Source organism: Vombatus ursinus, unplaced genomic scaffold (genome assembly GCF_900497805.2).
Source record: "Vombatus ursinus unplaced genomic scaffold, bare-nosed wombat genome assembly UNPS02014798.1, whole genome shotgun sequence".
Lineage (NCBI taxonomy): Eukaryota > Metazoa > Chordata > Mammalia > Diprotodontia > Vombatidae > Vombatus > Vombatus ursinus.
Window position 1 is genome coordinate 53,252,247 of NW_020954576.1, and position 19,509 is coordinate 53,271,755.

General features: G+C 48.6%; 2 protein-coding genes across 7 annotated transcripts in view; both read right to left on the minus strand.

Annotated features, from left to right (window-relative positions):
* The window catches only part of BCAN (brevican), a 25,013-nt gene extending 17,314 nt beyond the window's left edge, over window positions 1–7,699 (minus strand). Inside the window, exons 1-4 of the mRNA XM_027871466.1 lie at window positions 7,638–7,699; window positions 1,583–1,678; window positions 1,003–1,392; window positions 198–372 (exon numbers count right to left, since the gene is read on the minus strand). Coding sequence (XP_027727267.1) covers window positions 198–372; window positions 1,003–1,392; window positions 1,583–1,667 — 650 coding nt within the window. The 5' untranslated portion in view covers window positions 1,668–1,678; window positions 7,638–7,699. The remainder of the gene's footprint in view (window positions 1–197; window positions 373–1,002; window positions 1,393–1,582; window positions 1,679–7,637) is intronic.
* Window positions 7,700–11,785: 4,086 nt separating this feature from the next.
* Window positions 11,786–16,730, minus strand: HAPLN2 (hyaluronan and proteoglycan link protein 2). 6 transcript variants are annotated; one of them, XM_027870789.1, is made up of 7 exons: window positions 16,341–16,730; window positions 15,641–15,697; window positions 14,892–15,004; window positions 14,265–14,618; window positions 14,061–14,177; window positions 13,655–13,729; window positions 11,786–12,517 (listed from the first exon to the last, which is right to left on the minus strand). In XM_027870789.1, the coding sequence occupies exons 3-7, from the start codon at window positions 14,977–14,979 to the stop codon at window positions 12,234–12,236; spliced, it is 918 nt and encodes a 305-aa protein (XP_027726590.1). In that variant the 5' UTR covers window positions 14,980–15,004; window positions 15,641–15,697; window positions 16,341–16,730; the 3' UTR covers window positions 11,786–12,233. The 6 variants fall into 6 exon arrangements, with proteins under 6 accessions (XP_027726590.1, XP_027726586.1, XP_027726587.1 ...); XM_027870785.1 differs by having other exon boundaries at window positions 13,655–13,837; window positions 16,341–16,729; XM_027870786.1 differs by lacking the exon at window positions 16,341–16,730 and adding an exon at window positions 15,784–15,985 and having other exon boundaries at window positions 13,655–13,837.
* Window positions 16,731–19,509: the final 2,779 nt, after the last annotated feature.

Genomic DNA, 19,509 nt, shown 5'->3' on the forward strand with positions numbered 1-19,509 from the left:
TGTGTGTGTGTGTGTGTGTGTGTGTGTGTGTGTGTGTGTATGTGTGTATGTGTAGGGGAGACCATCCCAGGCAACACACTCTTTCAGGACAGGAACTCTTATCATTTTTCCCCAGTTTCTCTAAGGCCCCCCCAATGTCTCCCAACTCCTCTTAGGGTCCCCTTATCTCAAGTCTTATCAGCCTCATATCCTCTTACCTTACAGTCTGGTCTGATAGCCATCCTGCATCACACTGTTCATAGCCCCCCAAGTAAGCAGCATAGAGCTGCTCAGGGCTAGCTATTCGGGCCCCAATACGGGCACAAGCCTCTTTTGCACGGAAGAAGGAGAAAGCATAGCGGGCAGAGCCCTCTCGGTACAAAAAGACGACCCCTAAAGAACAGAGAGGCCCCTGAATCCAAGTATTCAGCCTACCCCTCTACATCACCTGCCTACCTCCCCCACCCTACCTAAGAATCAAATGAGATTTTATATATATAAATATATTTTAAATAAAAATAATAAAATATTTAAATACTATTTAAATAAAAGTTATATATATACATATATACATACATATATATATATATATATATATATATATATATATAAACCTTAGCACAGTGCTTGGCACATAGTAGGTGCTTAATAAATGCTGGTTCCCTCCCTCTTCTCCCCATTACTCATTACTTCTGGGAGACAAAAACTGAAGACCAAACTCAGGTTATCCTGTAGCAAGAAGGATTTAGGGTAAACCTCACGCAGATAATACTTTCCATTAAGAAAAGGACTAGAGACAAAAATCTATCTACCCTTGTTCCTCTGCCCCCATTCCTTTGCCCCACCTCTTCTCCCATAAGACTTGGAGCTTCCTGAGGGCAGTGACTTCGTCTTCTTCTTACACTACCCCCACCCTACCCCTCAGACTACTCAGCCTACAGGTGCCTACTCACAAGGCTCTCAGGAGAGTGGAGGTGGGGGAGGAAAGTGTTCTCTTTGAGGTTTGACTTCTGCACTACTCACCTTTAACCTTGACCTCAACGGCATCACTGCCATCATCAATCCCATGTTGGACTTCACAACGATATAAGCCAGAGTCATTGGACCTCAGTTCACTCAGCACCAGGGAGACATCAGTGGTTGAGGCTGGATATCCAGGTAGAGCCACCCGGTACCTGTAGCCTTCACTGACCTTGACCTTGAGGCCACGAGCCACCAACACCTCAGCCTCCCGACCCCCAGACAGGAAAGTCCATTTGACTCTGGGAGAGCCCAGGACAGCCCTGCGGCCTGGGGGAGGGGTTGGGGGTGGTGGCCTAAGGTAGGAGATGTGGCAGGGGATAGTAATGGAGCCCCCAAGGACCCCTCGAAGAGGGGAGTCACCCCCAATGGACACCTTGAATGCCTGATCCTCTGTGGGAGGAAGGGAAGAAAAGGGAAGAAGATGGATTCCTTTCATGTTATAACTGGTCCCCCCTCCCCCAGTGTTCCCCAGGCTCCTCCTCTCCCCACCAGTAAAACTCAGTCCCCTCAGTTCTTCTCTAGCATCCCCCCATTCTCAACCCCTCACCCCTGAGGTTCCTAAACACTTCCCGATTGTTACCTGAGCTGTCACCTGTGAACGCCACAGATGAGGAAGTTAGGGCTTGGACCAAGGCAGTCAGGAGCAGCAGGAGCATCTGTGCCATGCCCGGGGCTGCTATTGGGAGGCAGGAGAAGCAGGTGGGATGCTGGTCTAACCTGAAGTCTAACTTGAGAGCCAACATTTTCCCTGATGGAGAGACCCTGGATACCACTTTTCCCCTGGCTCACGTGTTCTCCTAAGAATACCTCCACTCCATCATCAGGGTATCATAGGGGAAAGAGCACAAGATTTTGAAGCAGGAGACCTGGAGTTAGATGCCAGTTCTACTAATTACTCCTGTGACCTTGGGAAAGTCACATCACTTCTGAAGGCCTCAGCTTTATCTATAAAATTAGGTTAGACTAGACAAACTGGAAGATCCCTTCCAGAATGAAATCATATGATCCTATGATCACCCCCTCATGGCTCCTTGTTCCCATCTTCCCCTCTGACTTTGCTCTCTCCAGGTTACACTCTCAGGGCTCTGAGCTCCCTTTCCATCTGCTCTCCTCCCCCAGCCCTTTCCTACCCTTTCATTCCTAATATTGGTAACCAAGGCTGCCGACTCCAAGAAGGGCTCTGGGATTGAATCAAAGCCAACTTCCCTAAAATACCCTCTTAACATTCCCTCCTCCCTGCCTTACGTAATGAATTCTCCTCTTTCTCCCCAGACTTTGCCCAAGGGGACCCCACGACTCATCCTCTTTCCTCTCAATACCCCAACCCTGACCCCCTCCCCCTCCCTGACAACCTCTCCTTTTTCCCTGGCACTGGCTTTCTCACCAGATCTCCTCAGTTCAGGAACCAGCCTGGGACAAAGCCCCTCTCTCTGGTTGCCTGGCCCCCTTCCAGCCCTTCCCCCCTTCCAGGCTGCACCTTTTGTAAAGGGCTATTCTCTCTCCCCAGGGAGGGGGCTGGGCAGCTAAAGGGATATTAAGAAATAAAAAAGGGACCACAGGACATTCTATTGCCCAGATCAGTGGCCACGACAGATAGATTTGATCAATCTCAAAGTAAGTATAGGAATAGACCCTTCACTCCAACCAGCTCTCCTCGTGGGCCAGAATGAAAGCTCAAAAAGTTCACTAGTGTCCAGAGAGGGCAAGAAGCTAGGGAGACACTAAGGGTAGAAGGAAAGGTAGGGGAAGAGGATCCAGGTATTCAAGAACCCCTTGCCCTTGATTTTCATAGTGGTCTTCATGTCGTCAGGCCCTGGAGCTGAGATTCTTTAAACATTTCTCATCTTCCAGAGAGACAGAGATGGAGACCATCTAGCTCCCATTGTTACCTATATGTTTTGGTCTCAGCTTAGGGTAGAGCGTGGACGAGCCTGCCATAGAAACAGGACAATGTATCATCTGGAAAGATGGAGGTGCAGGAAGGCTGATGTGGTAACAGAGAACTAATAGATGAAGTGACATCATTCTCTCCTCCATTCATTCCTCATCGCCACCCCCACCTCTACCGTTACACCCAAGTTGAATCAAAGCCAATTTTCCTAGAAACTTCTAGGGTTGGAGGAAGGAATATGACTAGGGAAACTGGATGCTTGGGCTTCTTTCTAACCTTGAAGGACAGGAGTCTCTCAGTCAGTGAGGGCTCAAGGATATTTGAATATCCTGAGACCTCTTACTTTCAAGAAACATAGGAAATCCATATAATCTTTTGGATTTTGGGGGGGGGAATTGATAAAAGGCTATACTAGGTGCCCACTGGTTGCTCTGGAGAGTTATTCTCCTTGGAGTTATGCCAGGGAATTGTGCCCAGCCTGGGCATCCCCCCCCACCTTGGCTATGGACTAAGTTTCACCCCAATTTCATTTTCCTGATTCCCCCTTCTCTCTGGGACTGGCATGACTCCCCACATCTGTTTTTCTCTTCCAGGGAACACAGGAACCCCCATTCCTGGCATTGCTTTCTCTACTATGTCCCACAGACTGCTGGGAGCCAGTCCGGCCCACATCCTGCAGCAGAGGGTAAGGCAATAGAAGAAAAAAGTAAGGGAAAAGAACTCAGGCACCTGTGCCTTCATTTCCCCTAGTTTTAACAATCCCTCCTTTTCAGATCTGGAAATTTAAAAGCACTTAGATAATCTAATCTCACCTCACATTCTCTTTGCCATCTTTCCACATCTTAGTCTCTCATCTACAGTTACAGTGTCAGACACCTCCCAAGCCTCATTTCTGCTTATAGATTCCTGCTCTGCTCCCAACTTCTGGAAGGAATTGTCTCAAGTCATCCAATCTCGGGGTTGAATCCAAAAAGCCTTCTCTATTACTGCTGTCTCCAGACTTTTCCCTATTTTCCTTATTTCCCTATTTCTTCTATCATGTTATTGAATGAGGAACATCAGGGGAAACTAAAGGCGTTGGAGGTTGGTCTGAGGTAGTTCAGGACCCTAAAGTCATCTCAACTTCTCTTATACTTCATGTATTTCTGATCTTTGAACCACACTCTCATAATGAGACATTACTGCAATCCTCAGCTGCAAGTGCATCCACAATTCTCATGCCACAAACCAGTGACTAGGGTGAGGGGAACAGAGGGGTCTCTATATGTCTGAGAACCTAAGAATGGGTATAGTGTGTGTCTGTCTGTTTCTATGTTTGTATGTATATTTATATATCTGTCACTTGATTTGGAGTCAGGCATGGGTTCAAATCCTGGACTTGACACTTAGTATGCATATATCCAAAGAAAACTCATTTCAATTCTCTGAGCCTCAGTTTCCTTATCTATAAAATGGGGATAACAATATTTGAACCACATACATCACTAACTTGTGAGGAAAGTGCATTACAAACCTTTAAGCACTTACTAGCTGTGTGACCCTGGGCAAGTCATTTAAACCCAATTGTCTCACCAAAAAGCAAAAAACAAAATACAAAAAAACAAAAAAAAAAACCTTTAAGCACTAAAGAATGTGTACTATTTATTATTAATTCATATGTTAGCATATGACTATTTGTTTTTCTGTACCTGTGGGTGTGGTCCTATCTCTGTTGCTGTGTATGTTTCTGAATATGTCCAGACACATGTGCATCTCTTGATATATGTACATCTGGGCCCTTCCTGCTCCTATTCCAATTATTTCTACTTCACTTTCCTGGAGGGTGAATGGGAAATGGATGTTGGAGCTGAAGGGAAATGGAGATGGGGGTATATGGATAGAAGAAGATCTAGGTGAGGAAACATTTTTCCTTCCCTGCTCTTAAGGAGACTCGACCTCAGATTCCCCATCTCACCACCAGAAACCCTGACAGATAGATTGAAGGGTACCTCTCCCTTCCCAGATCTGGACCTGGGTGAGGCTTTGCACTCAGGCTGCATCTTTCCCCTAACCCTCTGCCTCCTGAGTCCAAAATATCTCTGAACTGCTTAGGGAGCTCCTCCAGATGGGAGTCCCCATTTGATGATCTGCTCCATAAGCTCAGACTGGGTCCTCAGCACTGCTCTTCCCAATTCAAGACTGCATCATTCAGAAGCCCCAACTACCTCTACCCTTTCTGTCTAAGCAAACCAGGCTCAGAATTGAGTTAACCAAGTGATGAGCCTTCTCTCTGACCCCTCCCTGCATAACCACCAGGACCCCACCAGGACCTGCTCAGCCCTTCCATTAGATATCTCAGAAGGGAAAAAAATATTACCTCTACAACTAACCCCAAAGACCCCTGAAATCTTCCCATATCTCTCTCTTGTTCCTCCTCTTCTTCTCCCTCTTCCCTCCTCCCCTCCCCCACCCACCCCCATGCATGTCCTTGTCTGGGACACTCCCAGCAGTTCAAGAATCTTCATTACTATCACATCATTCATATAGCTTGTTCAACATCCTGCCCACAGTCATCAATATCACTCTAAGACCTAACTGAAGCAGTTCTCTCTGCCCAGAGGACCCTGGCTCTCCACTGAACTACAGCATGCACATTGAGCCCCCTTACATTTCAGCTGATGAATCCAGAGCTAATTATGTCCCCATCAGCCCTGTCTGTAATGTCAGCCATTCTAGGAGCAACAATATTAGTAATATGGTTCATAATCCCATTCATGATCATATTAGTATGAGCGTGATCATTAATAATGATGCCAATAAGATTAGCAATAATAGTGAACATACTCTGATCCAGTGCAATGCAAGTAATTTTTTTGAGGGGTTGGGACTTGTAATTTCATCTTTGTCAGGAACTCCCAATGTGGAAACTTTACTAAAGCGACTCATCTGTAACTTAGTCTTAGAGAGTTGTTTGGGAGGACTGAGAAGTTAAATATTGTCATGGTCATAGTCTAACATGACCAAACAACTAGCTTGTATCCAAGGCAGAACTTTAACCCGGGTCTTTCTGACTCTACAGTAGGTGGGCCTTCTGTCTACTGTGCTACAGTCCTAGTAATGCTATTAATAGGATAAGGACCAGACTTGAGATTTCACTGGTATAGGGAACACCCTGATGAGGGCACTCCATCTACCAATGCAAGTCACTGGTAGCTTAGAATCTAAAGAGAGTTGCCTAGAGTACTGAGATGTTAAATGATTTAACCAGTAAGTGTCAGAAATGGACCCTGAGCTCAGGTCATCCTGGCTCCAAGGTTGGCTCTTTATCTACTACTATACAGTACTTCTCCTTTTAATATTAGCAGCATAATTAATTGTACAAATTATAGTCTCAGTAAGATAAGTCACACTGTCGGGAATATTGTGAGTAGCAATACCAGTAGTATTAGCCATGGTGCTTTTAATGCCTCTGGCCATACTGGTAATTAATATTGTTAATAATCATATTCATGATGTTATTGGCAGTATTGTGAGCAATGCTGATGACGACACTTGCAGTGATAACATTATCTTACCAATGCTGGTATTAATATGTCAGGCAAGAATACTATTAATAATAGTCATAGCACTATTGGTAAACCTGTTAGTAACAGTAGAAATATGATCAACTTTATAATAATAATAATAACAATAGCTAGCATTTATATAGCACTTTTAGGTTTTGTAGATATTGTCTCATTTGGTCTTCACATCAACCTGAGAGGTAGGTTCTATCATTAGCTTCATTTTACAGATGAGAGAACTGAGGCAGAGGTTAAATCACTTGCCCAAGGTCACACAACCAATAAGTGTGGGAGGCTGGATTTCAACCCAAGTCTTCTTGACTCCAGCTCTTGACTTCAAAGCTCTGGGCCACCAATACTACTAGTGATCATATTAATACTAACTAGGATTAAGTACTACTATTAAGTGCTAATAACCAGTATTTACAATTCTATTATCTGTACATCAGCAATGTTAACAAAAAGTACTATTAATGGTAACCCTATTATGAGCAATGCCATTGGCAATTGGCATTGGACTGGGACTGATACTGAACTAGTACCAGTCTTCATGCAATTATTGTCAATACAATCGGCAATGTTAGTATCAGCACTACAAAGAACATTGGTAGCACACTTGATCCCCCTGTTAGCAACTGTTAACAGAACCTGCAGCAATGCTGTGGATTATATTCCTAATAACCACGTCAGTCATAGTAGCTGGCAATGCTAGGTGAGCTCCCCGTGGTACTCATGCCAAGATTGTAAATGTTTGGTAGTAATGCTGTCAGTAACGTTAGTTAGTTATATGCTACAAGGAAGGCTGCGTCCCCTCACTCCCGCAATTGACGCTCTAACAGCCCAGGGGAGCCCGACAAGCAGTGACACCGGTGTGAAGGTGCAGTAGCTGGCAGGAACTCCGGATGGATCAAGGATACTGTGTCCTGGGACACCAGGACCCCCTGGGAATCCCTCTCCCTCTCCCCCTTTCCCCTTCACCAGTACCGTCTCTCCCGCAGGAGCTTCTGGGGCAGGGCTGTGGGCATCTCCCCTCATCTGGGGTGGGGGAGGGAGATGAAGGGTAGCCATTGCTCAGCGGGCTGGGGATTGCGGGGTGGGGAGGGAGAGCTGAACCGAACCGGGACCAGGCAGGTAGCATAGCATAAACTGTGTGCGTGGGGTGGAGGTAGAAGGCACGGCCTTCCAGGGGATCTCTCACTCACCTCTCAGGAGAAGGACGAGGGGAGTCAGGGAGGCGCTGAGGCTTGGGGCTCGGAGCCCGCAAACTTTGGCGCCCCCGGGGGCTGGTCCTGCAGCAGGAAGGAGATTGCAGAGGGGACTGCAGAGCGAGAGGAAGAGTGAGAGCTGGAGGGAGGGCGAGCGCTGGGAGAGGACGCTATAAAGAGGGCGCGGAGCCGGGCCCCAGAGCACCGCACAAAACCCCCTTTCTTCCCCCCCGCCCGGGCGCCCCGGCTTCCCTTCCCTCCCCTCCTCTCTCTCTTCTCTCGCCCCCCGCCCCTCTGACTAGGCCGGCTCCGGCCAAGAACAGCCTCTGTCGCCCCAGCTAGGGGGCTTGGAGATCACGGGTTATGGCTCTTTCTCAGAGTCTGGCCCCAGTAGCACCAGAGAAGCGAGACAGAAAGGACAAGCGAAATAGGACATTATTCTGGGGACAAGGAACAGAAGACAGGCCGGGAGGGAGGCGGAGGGAAGGGGGCGGGGCGGACTCCTTAGGGAAAGGCAAAGTAAGAGGCTGCTACTACAGCAGAACGGATGGAGGTTAGATCGCAGGAAGGACTTCCCGTTGATTCAGGAAAGGATGGCTAAGGGAAGCAAAGGAAGAGCAGTATATCCCTGGAAAGCAGACCTGTACGTTTTTGTCTCCACCCCCAACCCTACCCACCACCCACGGCGCATGGTTGGGCGGGGGGAGAAAAGCGCAGTGGGTAGAGCGCTGGCCCTTGAGTCGGGAGTTCCTGAGTTCAAATCCGGCTCGGACACTTACTAGCTGTGTGATTCTGGGCAAGTCACTTAATCCTGTTTGCCTCAGTTTCCTCATCTGTAAAATGAGTTGGAGAAGGAAATAGCAAATCACTCCAGTATCTGCCAAGAAAACCCCAAATGGGGTCACGAAGAGTGAAACACGACTGAAAATGATTGAACATCATCATATACGGAGATGAAATGAATACCTCTGCTCCACCTACTTTCTGTAGCTTGGGTTATTCTGTTTTCCTGAGTCCCCCCACCCCCCACCCCTAGAGAGAGATAGAGAGGTAGGGTGGGGCTGACATTGCGGTAGCAGCGCTGGGAGTTAGACTGCAGGTGGATTGGGCAAGCAAAGAAAGTAATGAAACCTTTAGAGCTCTCCGAGATGGAAGCAGGGCATTATCTAGGGGAGCCCTGTTCCTGCAGAAAAGGGGCTAGGAAGGGGCTGGTGGACATTGAGAGGATGATATGAGGGGGATCGGGTGAACTAGCTCGCATAAATAATGAGCAAAGTGATATACAGTTACTGAGTGTGGAGGAAGCCTCCAGGGCCAAACTGCTCCCATAAACGAATGTGGCGGGCACCTTGGTGCCAGGGGGTGGATCAGAAACACTGGCCGGAACAGAATGCGGAGGTGCCCAGAATACTAACCATTCCCCCTGCCCATCCCCCAGGACCCAGGATCTTTGCTTCCCTTCTCCTTCAGGATCTCGGCCTGGGTCTTTCCCAGACTTTCTTTACAGCACCAAGGAGACCAGACATGATCACTGGCAGGGACAGAAGGCTGGACAGACGACAGAATCTAGACGCCTAGATTCTTCCAGGGGCTGCTCAGCTACTCTCAGCCCACCCCTTTTGTTTCTTTTCTTTGTGACATGTGAGGTTTTGCTCAAAAGTACTTTGAAATCCTTAGCAAAGAATCACCCTACATTATCTCCGTGTCAATGAAGAGGGAAAAAGGAAGGGCATAAAACGCTAATTCTGGGTCCATCCCAGGGGAGGGCAGAGAATGGTTGATGGTGGAAGAAATTAGGATTAGATAGTAGGAGGAACTCCTAATAGCTGTGTAAAAAAGGGGAATGGAGAATTGCCATCTTGTCCCAGGATCATAGGGGGGGAAAGTGTTGGAACCTCGATGTTGGAGTGGATGCAGGGGGAATGGCACAATGATCTCTAGAAATTTTTTTTTTTTAATTTCTGGGTTGGAGAAGGGCTGGGGGAAGGAGGGGCATTCCTTTCTGTGCTGGGTCAATCTCCAGTCTCTGGCCCAGTTTAAACCTTGCCAGACAGCAGCCAAGGAAGTGAAATTCAATCGCACAAGCAGCTTATATTTAACCACTGGCCCCCTCTCTCTTGGGAGTTGAGCAGGGGGAGTCCCGCTGTTTCTTGGTCAGGTACTCAAAGTCATCTACACTGCCATGGTGCAGAGGCTAAGGCAGATATAACAACCCTGAATAGCAGGACTGTCAGAATAACACCGGGTCCATTCTGAATTCACTCTAATAGCAGTAGCCGGCTAGTGGCAGTGCAAGGTGACTAACTTTTCTGAGCTGAAAGCTTCTGTGATATGACTGGTATCATTATTATTTTAGCTGCATTAGTATCACTCGAAGGCTCTCCTCCAACTACCCCCAGCACGCTACTATCACATCGGGGAATTTCTGACCACTAGAAACTGGATGTTTTACGACAGAGAGGTCAACATATCCTTACAGCTCCGCCACCAGGGTACCCCCCCCCCCCCACACACACGCCAGCACTGCCCAAGAGAGAGAGTGGAGTGAAATAAATTACCTAAATATCGGACTTTCCAGAAAAGGGGATTAGGCTCCTTGTCAAGTCTGTTGCACAAAGCGGACTTCCAAAAGCTGCAGGTTTATGCTGAAGTCCTTCCTGCACCCTCTCGGTTACTTACTTATCTATCTATCTATCTATCTATCTATCTATCTATCTATCTATCTATCTATCTATCTATCTATCTATCTATCTATCTGTCTGTCTGTCTATTTATTGCTAGTGACTTTTCAGCAAGCTTCCTTAGACTAAAGCCTCTTGCTTTCAGGGATTTGAAGAATGCCGATCATTTAAGTTCCATGGATCTTTCTCTCGCTAGGAGGAGGGCTGGGAAGCCAGACTTTCTAGCAACTACACCTCCTTCGGTTTTTCAGAAACTCATAGTCCTCCTCAGTGACTGGTTGGCGAAATTGTACCGGGAAGGATGAAACTTTAGACAGAATTGCCTAGTTACAGTAGAGGGGCATGTGCGCATTTTCAGTTCAATTTAAATGACTTCGTATGTATAATGGGTATCATATTTCTTGCCTTTTCAATGGGTGAGCGAGGAGTTGAAGGAGGAAAAGAATTCGGAACTGGAAATTAAAATTTAAATAAAATAAAATGTATTAAAAGGGCATTGGATAGGATGATTGTAGATCCTGTCCCCTCTTCTAGGATGGCACTTAACTCCCAGTCTACTGTTTACTACCTCAACTCAAAGGTCGGAAGAGAAACCGAGGCCAGTGAACACCAACCTCCCCCCCACCCCGGCTCTGCACGTGGCACGGACACCTGGGGCCTTTGCCAACTCTGTGCCAGCCGCCACCTCTGGGGGAACGGAGCAGGAAGGGGGCTGGCAGCGGAGGGGGTGCGAAGCGGAAGCCGCCGGCACGCAATTACCCAGCAGCTGCGCGGGGAGAATTGAGGCTTTGAGAGAAACTGAATAGCGGGGTGAAATGGCTGGGTCTTCGGCTCCAGCGGAGGAGGGGGAGGGGAATGAGTCTGGGTGAAGGAAGCCTGGACTCAGAACTAGAGAAGTGGGGGGAAAGCGCAGGGGGGAGGGAGGGGCGGCGCAGGTGTCTTGGGCCCTACATCCTCCCTGGTAAAGGAAGGAGATGGGTTTCCAGCTCCGTCCTGACTTTTCCATACCCTGCACTGGTGCTGATCTCTCTGAGTCTTCCAGATTGGACAGTGGTCCGCCTTATCCCTGTCTTTCATATTTTCTTGGTCTGTGCATCTCCCTATCTTTCCTAACTCCAATTGTCCCTCTTCCTCAAAATCTACCCCCTTAACAAGACCCCAATTTCAGAAGCAAGACCTTCCTTATCCTCCCTTCCCCCCACCCTGGCTCTCAAGTTGCGTGTCCGGACACCTGGGTGCTCTCCTTCCTACTGTTTCCTGGGACTCGTTCCACGTGATTTAGAACAGGAAGTGCACCTTAGGCATCATCTAATCCACACATACCGCCAATTTGCAGATTGCTCCCCTTTTACTACAGCCTCCCTCCCATTACATGCCAAGGGACAGTCCTTTCCTGACCCCTGAGGGTGTTGGAGGAATAGGAACCGACGTAGTTAAATACTTTTAACTTCTTTGGAGAAGGAATGTCTTCACGGTTACTTTATTAATCTACAAAGATCAGTTAATATTTCGACACTGGACTTTGTTCGGTTCTCGCACGCCGGACTCGTTCTCTCCAGGGGGAAGCACCATTCAAATACTATTAGCTCTCAGGGCAAGTGCACCCAGTCACCCCAAAGGCCCCCAAACCACATCCAGGAAGATCAGCGGCCCTGGATCATCTAAAATGCCTCCGGCCCCGGCCCGCCTGGACTTTGGCACCGCTATCTGCAGTGCAGGAGATGGAGAGCGTCAGTAAGTCCTTCCCCATCTCTCCCAGTCTCTCTAGCAAGGAGAAGCTCGGAAAGGAGACAGGCAGTGCAGACACACCCCATACCCAATTCGACTCTCAATCTCTTTCCCAGTTGGACTTAGATCCAACAATGGGAAGGAGGATTGCTCTCTGGACTGGGGTTTTGGAGGGGATGTCCCCCTAGGTCTCTGCATAGCAGTAGGTCCCATAAGCCGGTTGTTCCGGACTAGGGAAACCGAAGCTGCGGACTCCGGGATCCGGGAGGCCCCCGCAGCGAGGCCGCGGAGTGGTAATGGGGAAGCGCACACTGCCGTCCGCCAGCCAGCCTCCGTCGCAGCGGTCCAGGCCCGAGAACTTCCAGGCTGCATAGAGGTGGCCAACCTTGGCCACCACAGCCCCTCGCCTCGCGCAGGCTCCACTCGCCTCCGCCAGCGTCAGACTGCCGGGCACGAAGAACACGTGGCCTGGGAGGAGTAAGGGGGCAAGGCTAACACTAGGCCTCGCCCAGAAGGCGGGGAGTAAGGGGTGTGGGGCTGACTCTGGCTGGAGGAAAACTCCATGGACCCGCCTTTTAAAACTGCCCTTTCCCCCAACCCCCAATCGCCACCTTGTCCCCTAGTCCAGCTCCATTTCTCCTGCCCGCCTCTTTTTCTGCCACCCTCTTAACCAAGCTTCGTGACTATTCTCTGTTTTCACCTTTCTCCAGAGCATTCCACCTTTCTCAGGGCCCTCCCCTGTTTCCTAGCCCTACTAATTTCACCTGCCCTTCCTCTATCTAGCCCTACTAGGCCCCGCCTCTTTTCTCCTAAAATCTGGCCCCGCCCCTATATAGCCCGGTGCCATTTATCCGTTTCTCTCCCACTACCCCTTTTTTGTAGTTTAGCCCCCTCCCCCTCTTTTCTAGCTTAGCCTCAGACCAGGCCCTGCCTCTTCCTCTAATCCTGCCCTTATTCTCCTAACCCCATCTCATTTAGCCACCCCCTCATCTTCTTATCCAGCTCTCACCTCATCCTAGGTCTCTCCTTTTTTTCTAGTTCCAGACCCCACCTCATTCTCTAATCCCGCCCCATTTTGACGGTCCCTCCTCTTCTCTAGTTCCATCCCTGCCTCTTTCCGTAGGTCCAGACCTGCCCTTTATCTAGCTCCCTCCCATTTGTCAGCACCCCACTTCTTTAGTTTAGGTCCATGCCAGGCCCAGCCTCTTCTTCTAATCTCGCCCTTCTCCTAGCCCCACTTCATTGATCTGCCCCCTCATCCTCCAGCCCTCACCCCATCTCGGGCCCCACCTTTTTTCTAGTGCCAGGCCCCACTTTATTTTTCTAATCCCGTCCCACTCCGATGACCCCTCCTCTTCTCTAGTCCCGCCTCATTGGGTTGGCTCCTCCTCCTCACCGCCTCCCCTTCTTTACTACCCCATTTCAAGCCCCTCCTTTTTCTCTGCGGACTTGGTCCCTCCTCTTCTGCAGCCCCACCCTCAGCTTTAACCTCGCCTATTTTCTCCCGCCTCACGGGGTCCCAACCCCTCTTTTGCTTTGGGAGCCTCAGTCCGTTTCCTCCTCTTTGTGGCCCCCACTCCGCTCCCCAGATGCCACTCCCCATACCCTGCAGAGCAGAGGTGAAACAGAAGGCGTCGTAGTGGTCATGCTGCTTGTCTCTGGGCCCATAGCTGCGAATCCCTGGCCGGCCCCGGCCCCCACAGGGTGGTCGAGCTGTCAGCACCGGGTAACGCACGGAGCCCTCCAGGAGCCAACCCGCGTTACACCAGTCCAGGCCCTCCGTCCACGCTGTGGGCAGGACCAGGAGAGGAGGGGCTATCACTCCCCTCCCCGCGTTGTCGCCTTCCCTCTTCTCTCATTCTCCTCTTTGCCAAACTGTCTCCTTCCTCACACCCACATCTCCTATTCTCGCGGCTCCCATGGTGACTCGGGGCCCAGGAGAGGAGGATGGTGCCAAGGCGCCAGGGAAAGGACCCATCCCGCCCGGGCCTGTAACTCGAAGTCTGCTCACCCTGGTAGAGCTGAGGGTACGTGGCCAGCCGCCCGTCCTGCTCTGCACATGCCTTCTTAGCTTCATAGTAATTAAACTGGTATCGACCCTGACTGGGCTGGTACGGGAAAACTACACCTGGGGGTGAAGAGATAGGGACTGACGGGATCCTGGAGGTCTGGTATTGAAGGGGCACTGGGGGAGAGGGACACCCGACTTTCTTACCCTCCAGCCTGAGGGTCAATGCCAAGCTCTCATCTTCCAGTCCATTGATGAGCTCGCAGCGGTATCTCCCCTCATCCTCCAGCGCCACACTCGTGATCACCAAGGAGGCATCCAGCCTATGCCCCCTCCTCATCCTGGCACGGTCTCCCAGGGGCCCGTAGCCCCGGGTATGGTGCCCATTGGTAATCAGGATCAGTGTTTCCCGTAGTTCCCCAGGCTCCACTTTGCTCCAGCGCACCTTGTAGCTGGGGGGTGGGGTGCCCAGAACGCAGGGTAGGGTGACCGTGGCACCGCGGCGAGAGTGAATGACCTCATGGATGGGGGGCAGGAGGTAGTGGGGACCAGGGTGGGGTGCTGGCAAAGGGGGCCAGATTGACAGGGACACCCTGGCCCCAAACTGTCTTCTATGACCCATTCCAGCCCCTGCCCATCTCCCTACCAGTGTCCCCTCCCCACCCCAATTCCTACTCCTTCCCTCTAGGTGTCCCTCAAGTCTCTGCCCCTTCCTCTCAGTATCTCAGTTGTCCCCGCCCTCCATCCTTCCAATGTCTCTCACCCAGTCCCTGCCCCTCTACCCAGGGTCTTCCCAGCCAGCCACTCCTGTCCCCTAGGCTGAGGTCATCTTACCTGGGTTCCCTGTGCCTTTGTGATAGATGGCAACACCTAGAGGAAAGAGGATACTCCAGAGAACAGGGAGGATTAGTTGATTAAGCATGACAGGAACTCAGCTAGAAGGTGATCTGTAATGACAGTTATAACAGGGCAGTCATCATTTCAGGAAATGAAAAAGAAACAGTGTGGGGTGGGTCTAGAGAACAGAAGGCATGGGGGAGGGGGTGTCACAGTGAGGTCTGAGCAGGCATTCTTCAGAGAGAGGTGCCCACCTGGGTTCCATCTTCAATGGGGCATAGCCACAAGGACTGAATTTGGTAGCAAGAAGAATCACAGGCAAGACTGCTTCAGGGAGACAGAGGAAGGGAGTTAAGGGGATAAGGAAAAAGGCCTGACTGTATTCTGTCTCCCTAGAAAGAAAGAACAAGAGACAAACATGCTACAGCAGTAAAACTAGAGGTTAGACTTCAGAAAGAAAATTTCCTGTTAGAAACAAGGGGAAGAAATCAGAACTGGGAAGTAAGAGAGGAAAGTGACTCCCCCCCCCCCCCCCAAGAAATCTTAGGGAAGGAGAAAGACTGCTTGCTATCTGGCAGAACCGGGGATCTGGAGGTGAAAAACACTGAAACTGTCTTAGGCATAATGAAAAAGATAGGTAATATTTGTATGGTGTTTTATACTTTTCAAAGCATGCCCACATATATTATCTTGTTTGAATATCTCTAAGTGGAGAGAAGGGTGAGAACAGGAGTCTGCTTCCTTACCAAGAAGAAGCTACTTCCACAGTAGCAGAGTAAGGCAGTAATTAGTAACCTCTTGTCCTGTTTGAGAAAAAGAGAATTCTGTTGAAAGTTGCTCCCACTTCCAGGATCTCTAAGTACTTTATAGCACAAATATCTCTTAGCACCTTGCAGATCTAATCTCTACTGTCTTCCCCCCAAAAAAGGTGCTTGTTCATTCCCAAAGCTTGAAGAGAGAGACTGAGATTCCAAGACTCCTCCTAGATGATTCCATAAGTCTAGGCCAGGCATGGGATGTCCAGCTTCCAAGTCTGGCACTCCATCTGCTAGAGCTTATTGCCATAGGAACAAAGGGAAGATGCCAGTCCTGGATGGGAGGGGTGGTGGAATGGGGACCCTGGGAGATTTGTAGGCCTATAATGGGTACTTAGTAAACATTCGTTTGGCTGATTACAAGTTAGTTGGAGGACAGAATTGACACATGATATCCTGACAATTGGTACTGAGGATTGGGCAAGTTGGGGGCTGTCTTTCCCTGAAGATCTCTAGAATTCCCATTAGGCTGTGCTAGAGGAAAGGATGAGCTAACTTGTCTCACTATGGTGTTTACATCTGTAAGAGAGAAGGGAGGGTTGTCTATAAACTACAAATGGGTGTAACTACTTATCATGTTCCTGCTATCTCCATCCTCCCTTATAGACCTCCCAGCCAGAAACTCTCTTACCTTTGCACACTGTGTCCTGGTCCTGGCCCCGATCTGAGCATCGCTTGGGAGAAGAGATTCTTGGGGTGAGACCCAGACATCCAACTGCATCAAAAACCTGACCTCTTCTGCCCAACCCCCTGTCTGTCTGTTTGTCCTTTACTTCCCTGTCCCCACCCCATAGGAAGCACAATTTCCCATTGTCTTTGCCTTTCTCCCTATTGTTGTATAACAGATACCCTTTATTTATCTGGTGAGGAATGTCAACGAAATGTCAACAGCTGGGGATGTGGGATGCAGGGCTGGCTGGCACAGGCCACCGGAAAAAATGGCCAGGGATTCAGAGAGGGGGGGATAGAGGTCCTCAAGGCCAAAGAAGGAATGAGGGTCCAGAGAAGAGAAGGTTGAGTGGGACAACATCCCAGTCTCTGAATTTTCTTTTAGGTGAGGGAAAGAGGAGGTAACAGGCTGCTAGGTGGCACAGTGGATAGAGTGCCAGGCCTGGGGTTAGGAAGACTCATCTTCCTGAGTTCAAATCTGGCCCCAGATACTTACTGTGACCCTGGGCAAGTCACTTAACCCCGTTTGTCTCAGTTCCTCATCTGTAAAATGGGCTGGAGAAGGAAATGGCAAACAGCTCCATTATCTTTGCCAAGGAAACCCCAAATGGGCTCATGAAGAGTCGGGCACAACTGAAAATGACTGAACAACAACAAAATAATGGGCATTGGGCCTACCTCCACAGATATTGAATGAAGCTACTACTACAATAGAAGAGACTGAAGTTAAACAGCAAAGACACGTCTCGGAGACGCTGAGCTAGGGAGTCGGGGTTTTGAGAAACTCTCTGAAGGAGTCGTTTGTTCATTCATTTCTCTACCCCTCTTTCTCTAGCCCTGAATGATAATTACATCTTCTGAGCTGAAATTTCTGTAGAGAAGGAATTTCCCTGGGTGAGAAATCACTCATTTTGCTGTTGGGAAACCCATCCTGGTCTAATTTTGGTATTTATTAATTTCAGTATCCTACTATTTTTAAAATAAAATTTTATTGATTCCTTCATTTTCACATGCATTAAATTTTCCCCCGTCTTCCTCCTCCCTCCCCCAGAGGACCATTGAAAAATCCATAAAACCAATCAATATATCTAAAAAATCTGAAAGCATATACAATGTTCCCACACCTAAGGACCTCTCACCTCTGCAAAGGCATAGGGGGTAGCAGTGCTATCTTCTCACATTTCTTCTATGAGACCGAGCTTGTTCTTTGTAGTAGTTCTACAATATTCATTTTCAGTTGTGGTTATTCTTTCCATTTACATTGATGTAGTAATGGATGTTATCTTCTTGGCTCTGCTTACTTCACTCTGCCTCACTTCATGTAAGTAAGCTACCACAAAAGTGCTGCTATAAATAAGTACATCCTGCTCTTATTTAAACCCATTTCCTTTATTCTGTCCTCAGTGTAAAGGCAAGAACAGTTGAGCCCCATCCTCTGTATCATGGGGAAGACACTTAAATAATCCCTTGGTCTTTTCTTATCTGGCTTAAACAAGCTCATGCCTTTATGATGCGGTTTTAGGGGTACAGGGCCCCCAAAACACCGAGGTTCAGGGCAGAGTTGTCTGGAAAGAATTCATTGACTCAAGCAGTCTTCCAGTCAAGTGGCAAAAAGTTTATTGCAACACTAATATGGCGGGCAGAGCTCCTTAAGGAATTTGCAACCTAACAGGAGTGATGCTAAAGCTTATATAGAAAAGATACAGTGAATTGTGTGGCAAGTATGCTAATTAGGTGGTGGACATACAGTTTCTGTACCTTGGGTGCAGGTGACATTCACTATTGGCATGGCCTGGGGTGGGGGTGGGGGACCTTCTAAGGGGCCTGTATGTCTGTACATCTTGTAACAAAATAGCCTTGGGAGCTGATGTCTAAGGCTTGACCTCTGGATTGTATACATTTACTGTGGAAATCAGTACATGATAGTTCTGCTGGTACAAGATAGTCCTGTTCATACAAGGGAAATTCTACAGAGGTCAGCTTGTTCTTGTAACAGGGAGAGATAGTTTGCCTCACTGGGGCCCACTCATGAGTTATTGCCAGAGATAGGGTCTTTGGGCTGGGGAGAGATATGGCCCTAGGGCTGGGGTCCAAGCACCCCATCATTTTAGCTTCACATAATGTTCTGCTGCTTTCTCCCCAGATATATCTCTTCAGCCTTCTCTCTCCATTCTCTGTGCCCTTTAGATTCTGGGAAGCCTTAAGATTCTCATCAGGACATAAACGGCAGAATCCAATAGGAGAGGCCCCAATCTATCCTACAAAAATCAAAGAGTCACAGAATTTTAGCATTGGAAAGCATCTCTGAAACTATCTAATCCAACCCAAAAGGGATCCCCACTATAATATGTTTGACAAGTGGTCATTCGGTTTTTATTTAAAGATCTTCTATGAGAAGAAACCCTATCTCCTGAGGCAGCCCATTCTAATATTTTGTTGTTGTTGCTGGTTGGGCAATGGAGGTTAAGTGACTTGCCCAGAGTCACACAGCTAGTAAGTGTTATGTGTCTGAGGCTGGATTTGAACTCAGGTGCTCCTGAATCCAGGGCCAGCGCTCTATCTACTGCACCACCTGGCTGCCCCTAGCCCATTCTAATTTTGAACAGCTAATTGTTAGGACAATTTTCCTGATGTTAAATCCAAATTTGCCTTTCACCTGTTGTTCCTATTTCTAACTTCTGGGGCCAAACTGAACAAATCGGATCCCTTATACATGACAGCATTTCAAATACTTGAATATGGCTATCAAGTTACTCCCCACTCCCCCACCTCTAACCTTCCCCAGTCAAGTCAAGAAGCATTTATTACATATTTACTCTGAGCCAGGCACTGTGCTAAGCACTGGGGATTCAATTATAGGCAAGAAGGCCCTCCCTAGGGGCCAAGCCAAATATCCCCAGTCTCTTTAATAAATCCTTACTGAAGGCCCTTTCACTGTCCTGGTTGCCCTCCTCTGAAAGCTCTACAACTAGAGTTCAGAATTAAACACAATATGCCAGATATGGAGAGTATGGGAGGGACTATCTGCTCCTTATCTCTGGAAGCTATTCTCTTAATGAAGCCCATATTTGCTTTTTTAAAGCTCACATTAGACAAGAAAATTAATTTTAAAAAAATAAAGCTCACATTAG

What these genes read in the sequence shown, in the direction of transcription:
- HAPLN2 (XM_027870785.1), bottom strand. Translation starts at nt 14,979, where the DNA reads ATGCTTAATCAACTAATCCTCCCTGTTCTCTGGAGTATCCTCTTTCCT. An exon ending in CAAAGGCACAGGGAACCCAG is followed by an intron (nt 14,619 to 14,891) that starts GTAAGATGACCT and finishes CCCCTTTGCCAG; the next exon opens with CACCCCACCCTGGTCCCCAC. An exon ending in ATTGACCCTCAGGCTGGAGG is followed by an intron (nt 14,178 to 14,264) that starts GTAAGAAAGTCG and finishes CTTCACCCCCAG; the next exon opens with GTGTAGTTTTCCCGTACCAG.